The 6,694-nt window shown below is 45.9% G+C and overlaps 1 protein-coding gene across 1 annotated transcript; it reads left to right on the forward strand.

Moving 5' to 3' along the window:
* Window positions 1-3,370: 3,370 nt before the first annotated feature.
* On the forward strand, window positions 3,371-4,997 carry LOC306967603 (GTPase IMAP family member 7-like; the record flags this gene model as incomplete). Its single annotated transcript, XM_079562685.1, has 2 exons — window positions 3,371-3,377; window positions 4,348-4,997. The coding sequence occupies 2 exons, from the start codon at window positions 3,371-3,373 to the stop codon at window positions 4,995-4,997; spliced, it is 657 nt and encodes a 218-aa protein (XP_079418811.1).
* Window positions 4,998-6,694: the final 1,697 nt, after the last annotated feature.

The following is a 6,694-nucleotide window of genomic DNA, read 5'->3' on the forward strand; positions in this document are numbered from 1 at the left end:
GTCCCCCTTCTTAAAGAGAGGGACCACCACCCCGGTCTGCCAATCCAGGGGCACTGTCCCCGACCGCCATGCGATGTTGCAGAGACGTGTTAGCCAAGACAGCCCTACAACATCCAGAGACTTAAGGTACTCAGGGCGAATCTCATCCACCCCTGGAGCCCTGTCACCGAGGAGCTTTCTCACCACCTCGGTGACTTCAGCCCCGGTGATGGACGAGCCCACCTCCGAGTCCCCAGCCTCTGCTTCCTCATTGGAAGACGTGACGGTGGGATTGAGGAGGTCCTCAAAGTACTCCTTCCACCGCCCGACGACATCCCCAGTCGAGGTCAGCAGCCCCCCACCCACACTGTAAACAGTGTTGGTGAAGCACTGCTTCCCCCTCCTGAGGCGCCGGACTGTTTGCCAGAATCTCCTCGAGGCCGACCGATAGTCCTCCTCCATGAACTCCTCCCAGACCCGAGTTTTTTCCTCTGACCACGAGCCGCAGCACGCTTGGCCTGCCGGTACCTCTCAGCTGCCTCCGGAGTCCCACAAGCCAACAAGGCCAGGTAGGACTCCTTCTTCAGCTTGATGGCATCCCTTACTTCCGGGCGCCACCACCGGGTTCGGGGATTGCCGCCGCGACAGGCACCAGAGACCTTACGGCCACAACTACGAGCAGCCGCATTGACCAAGGAGGAGGAGAACAGAGTCCACTCGGACTCCATGTCCCCAGCCTCCCTCGGAATCTGGGTGAAGCTCTTCCGGAGGTGGGAGTTGAAGACCCCACTGACAGAGGGATCCGCCAGACGTTCCCAACAGACCCTCACAACACGCTTGGGCCTGCCAGGTCTGACCGGCTTCCTCCCCTGCCAGCGGATCCAGCTCACCACCAGGTGGTGATCGGTTGACAGCTCAGCCCCTCTCTTCACCCGAGTGTCCAAGACACGCGGCCGGAGGTCAGACGACACAACTACAAAGTCGATCATCGACCTCCTGCCTAGGGTGTCCTGGTGCCACGTGCACTTATGGACACCCTTGTGCTCGAACAGGGTGTTCGTTATGGACAAACTGCGACTAGCACAGAAGTCCAATAACAGAACACCACTCGGGTTCAGATCGGAGAGGCCGTTCTTCCCAATCACTCCCTCCCAGGTCTCACTGTCGTTACCCACGTGAAGTTGAAGTCCCCCAGTAGAACAATGGAGTCCCCAGTCGGAGCACCATCTAGCGCCCCTCCCAGGGACTCCAAGAAGGCCGGGTACTCTGCACCGATGTTGGGCCCGTAGGCCGAGACAACGGTGAGAGACCTGTCCCCGACCCGAAGTCGTAGGGACGCGACCCTCTCGTCCACCGGGGTGAACTCCAACACGTGGCGGCTGAGCTGGGGGGATATGAGCAAACCCACCCCAGCCCGCCGCCTCTCCCCGCGGGCAACTCCAGAAAAATGGAGAGTCCAGCCTCTCTCCAGGAGTTGGGATCCGTAACCCAAGCTGTGCGTGGAGGTGAGCCCGACTATATCTAGCCGGTATCTCTCAACCTCCCGCACAAGCTCAGGCTCCTTCCCCCCAGCGAGGTGACGTTCCATGTCCCGAACGCCAGAAGCTGTGCATGTGAACCAGGTCGTCGAGGCACCTGCCTCTGACTGCCACCCAGTCCTCTCCACACCCGACCCCTACGGATCCCTCTGCGGGTGGTGGGTCCACAGGAGGGCGGGCCCACGCCGTCTCTTCGAGCTGTGCCCGGCTGGGCCCCGTGGGCAGACGCACCAGACGCTCGCGTTCAGGCCCCAACCCCAGGTCTGGCTCCAGGGTGGGGCCCCGGCTGCGCCATGCCGGGCGACGTCTCGGCCCTTGTATGTCGTACGTCCATATGGGTCTTTTGAACTGCTCTTCGTCTGACCCGTCACCTCGGACCTGTTTGCCATGGGAGACCCTACCAGGGGCATAAAGTCCCAGACAACATAGCTCCTCGGATCATTCGGGCACTCAAACAACCCCACCACGTTAAGGTAGCAGTTCACAGGGTTAACAATTATTTACATCCAAATCTCAAAGCGTATATTGACTTGCGAGCTTACCAGTGTTAATTTCGTCGACTAAAATATTTAGTCTTAATTTTAGTTAAAGTGATATTTTTGACGACTAAAATTGGACTAAAAAAAAATGAAAGGGAGAGACTAAAATCATCCAAACTTCTATTGACCGTCTGAAAGAGCCTCAGATCATGTAAATTCACTGCCAAAGGAGCAGCTCTGAGCTTTGTTCATGTGGAGAAGCTCCATGAAGCCGACCCGCGCATCTCTAGGGTGGTAAACTATGTTGCCATGGTTACCCCTGGGGCAAGACTGACAGAAGCGCGACTGCACATCTGCGCCTTCGGTCCCTCTGACCATCAGTCACTCAAACATCATACATCCTGAGCTATTGTACATGTTTTAGTTGTAGGAGAAACTGGAGTTTGAGAAACACAACTCGAGTTTCCCGGAATCATGTAGATAATTTATTTCAACTACTTTATTATTTTTTGTCATAATTTTAGTCAAAGTAATATTATACTAATATTAGACTAAAACGAAATTAAAAGCCGTTAATGAGACTAAAACTATGGAGGAAATAAATATGAAAGGAAAGGACTAACTTCTTTAGAGAGAAAGAATTGTGAAAGAAGTGAAAGAAGCTCATGTCAGGTCTGAGCTTATTGTCCACCTGCGGGAGAAGCTCCAGGAGCAACGTTTAAATATGTGACTTGTCTTGGCCAGAAGTCGGGAGGAGCCAAAATATTTACTTACTTTAAAATAAATAAACAGTAAATAAAATAAACAATGAGTAACTTTTTTTTACTCAAATAAGAGTACAGTTACTACATTATAGCATCACTCAAGTAGTAAAAAGTACCATGTGATAAAACTACTCTAAGAAGTACAGTTACTTAAAAATGTTACTAAAACTAAATGACATTATTGAGAAAAAAGGCTACGACTAAAATTAAATATTTTTTTTTACTCTGGTTTACACTCAGATTTAGACGTAGACCAAATATAAAAGATTTTAGACGTTTAGAAGTTTAGTCCAACAATTGAACTGTTTTGATCCAGTGTTTTAGGTTTTAGGCGACTTAGGCCAAGGTCAGATATTTTGTAAAAGTGTGTGGAAAATGTGCAAAAGCAAAGTGTAGAAAATAGGATGGCAACAAAAGCAGTTTTAAGAATTAGGAAAGAGTTTGCAAATGAAACACAGTGAAGGAGCCACTGCAGTGGGAAACTGTTTAACGCTGAGCAACTTAAAGTCCAGTCAATGATCCACAATGTGTGTAAAATGGAAAGTGAAACCTCTGCACCTGCAGAGCGCGGAGGACGCCTTGTTCTCAAAGCCTTTGCTTCATCGACAGGATGGCAGGTAAGTCAAACTCGTGCAGGAATCCTCCGTTATTCCACCTGATATTAGCTATGTGGCTACAGTTTCTTTATTGATGTGTTTTCTCTTTCTGCTGTCAGAGAAAACAAAGCCACAAACCGAGAAATGTTTGGAAAATGTTAAAGCATCAACTTATAATTCTATTCTTTAATGTTTATTAAGTTGTTGTTAGTTGCAAAGAGAAGAGAGAGAGAGAGAGAGAGAGAGGGAGAGAGAGAGAGAGAGAGAGAGAGAGGGGGAGAGAGAGAGAGAGAGAGCTAACAGAGCGTGGTTCAGTCGCCTGTTACATTGTACACAAACTTATCGTCATTATAAATCAATTCAATTATTGACTAAAGGGGAAAAAACAACATGAAAGTCTAGCTTGGAAATCGAGGCTAAGCTTTAAATTGACCAAAATCTGTAGATGAGTTAGTGGTTCAACATATTGGCCATTATTGCTGAGAAATGTTACTTTGAAAGTAATAAAGTGAGCTTGGTTTAGAAAGGGTGGGTCTGCACTTTTCAGATAAACTTTTCAACCTTTGGAATCTCACGTGATGTGACTTACCAGTAAAAAGCCAATGATGTTTTTAGATCTGGTCTGGTTAAATTCTTGGTTTTAGAGGTGAGCGGTTTTGCAGGAGAAATGCCACGTTGTTTCAGATTTAGTTTGTGCAAACAGAGGCTAAAAACAATCACATGAAGGGTAAATGATGAACTCCTCAACCACAGTCACATGTGTTTGCTCCAGACTGTGACCAGTGAAATTGTGGTCATCAATCTTGATTCAAAATGTTGGTCGATATTTGGTCATTTGGATTTTATGATATTTAACCATTAAACTAATTAAAACGTTACAAATTATTATAAAAATGTTTCCGTCACGTAATTTAAAAATCTTGAATTGATGTGAAGTTCCAGGAGAGTCCAGCATGTGTTAATCAATCTATTACTGTTTATTGTTTTGCAGACACAAGGCGTGTTCTCCTCCTGGGGAAAACTGGGTCAGGAAAAAGCAGCCTGGCCAACACTATCTTCAGTGATGATCGTGTGTTTACAGTGAGCGACTCCCCAAACTCCGGGACCAGTGTCTGTAAGTCTGTCACTAGATCAGTCCATGGGATGGTCCTGACTCTCATCGACACCCCAGGGCTTTTTGACACCGACCCAAACAGCTCCACTTTTGGTTCAGAAATCATGCACCTCCTGGAAGAGAGCGCCCCGGGACTCCACGCCTTCCTCCTGGTCCTGAAGGTGGGGAAGTACACAGCACTAGAACAGGCTGTGGTTAATTTAATCCTGCAATACTTTTCACCTGAAGCCTTAAGATTCACAACTGAGGTGTTCACTCACGGAGACCAACTTCCCCCCGGTATGAGGATCGAAGATTGGGCTCATGAGAATAAGGCTCTGAGAGATCTCCTTCAGAAATGTGGAAGCCGCTGCCATGTGGTCGATAATCGATACTGGAGAAACCAGTGGGAGATTTACCGAAACAACCAAAACCAAGTCCAAGATCTGCTCGACACCATCGACCAGGCAGTGGCTGCAAACAGCGGTTCATACTTCACCACTGACCTGCTGCAGAACAGATCTCGGTGGAGCCGGTTCAGACTCTGAACCTGCCCCCTCTGAACTTCAGAGAAGTTCCACGTGAAGTCCAGGTCGCTGCCATCCTGGGTGTAGCTGCAGTGGGAGGTCTTTTATATGCACCTGTCCCGTGGCCACAGGTCGGTGAGTGGGTGATGCTGGGGGTACAGAATGGAGCAGATTGGATTTGGCAAAACCTACCGACCACAGACGAGATTAAAAAGGCTGTTGTGTATCTTGCTGCAGTGACAAAATTGCTTCAACAAGTAAATACGTTTTCTGAAGCTGTAAAGAAAACTGTAAAGGAAACCTTATAGTTCTTGTGCTATTCTGTGAAATCAGATGATCCTGGATAACTTTCTATACTATTGCTTAAATGATAAAAGGTCTATTCAATGGTCAAAGCCACATGTGAAAATTTGGGCTCTATTATAATAAAGCCCAAACCCTGAGAGATTATACACCTTAATAAAATACAATTGTCCTCATGACATTAAGGAAAGTCTTTATTATGTGTTCATTTCTTGCTGTGTTTAAATCTATAATCAAGCAATAAACGTTTATTCTTTATTGATCAAAAAACAACCATAAATCGATGCTTTCCGCGTTGTTTTGTTTAAATCATGGACATGCACTCACAGAACAAGTGTCATGTTAAAACTAGAGACTCATTTTGTGTCTTTAGTGACTCGTGCCAATCAGCTGTGCATGAATATGTTGTGAAATGATCTTATTTCTAAATGATCTTATTTCTGTCTGGTTGAGATAAGAAAAAGAAAAGCAGATGATTTGCTATACATGAACAATTTCAAGTTTTAAGAGAGTTCTCGAATTCACCATTTTGTTTGATCTCTTTGAATAAAAAAGTTGAAAATAGAAAAGTATTTCAGCATTTTTTTTACACATTCATCTTGAAATTAATGCCAACTTATTAATATACGAATGTGATCTTTTGATTTTTATGGACTGTTTTCAATTTAACATTTTAGAGATATTTAAAAAACAAGTGCATAAAATGGTTGAATCTGATCTTTATTTTGTGCCATATACATTAGTCACTTCTATATTGTAGGTGAGAGGCCACGGCTACTAAATACAAGGTCAGATATTGTGTGTGTAAAAGCAGTCCACTTAAAGGGACACTGCGTAACATTTTGGACCTATACTGTTGCCATAGTGGTCTTTCTCTTCATTTGAACTGAGCTGTTTTGAGCTGCGACAGGCTAACCCAGTACTGTGCGCTGTCATTTACAGACCACCGAAGCACAACAAGGATTTTATTAGAGACTTTTATGAATTTGTTTCTTGTGTGCTCACGCGTTATGACAGGGTTTTAATTGTCGGAGATTTTAATGTGCATGTATGTTGCCCTTCTAAGCCCATGGCCAGAGAGTTTTTGGACTTGGTGGAAGCTTTTAATCTGACGCAACATGTCACTGGCCCAACGCAAGTGCACGGGCACACGCTAGACATCGTGTTGTCTTGTGGTTTTCCTGTTAACAATGTCGTTGTTGGGGATGCTGTGTTCTCTGACCACAGCCCTGTCATGTTTGATTTTATGTTGGACTTGGAGGTGAAGCCGTCTTGCGTGCGCTATGGGCGTGTTATTAAGCCTGACACAGCCGCTGCTTTTTCTCCTCTTTTTACTGAATCGCCTGTGGATCATCTAAACTCCGCTCCATTTATGGACACGGAGCAATTGATGAACTCTTTTATTTCCACCTGCT

The sequence above is a fragment of the Gobius niger genome (assembly GCF_951799975.1).
Source record: "Gobius niger genome assembly, chromosome: 9".
NCBI classification, from domain to species: domain Eukaryota; kingdom Metazoa; phylum Chordata; class Actinopteri; order Gobiiformes; family Gobiidae; genus Gobius; species Gobius niger.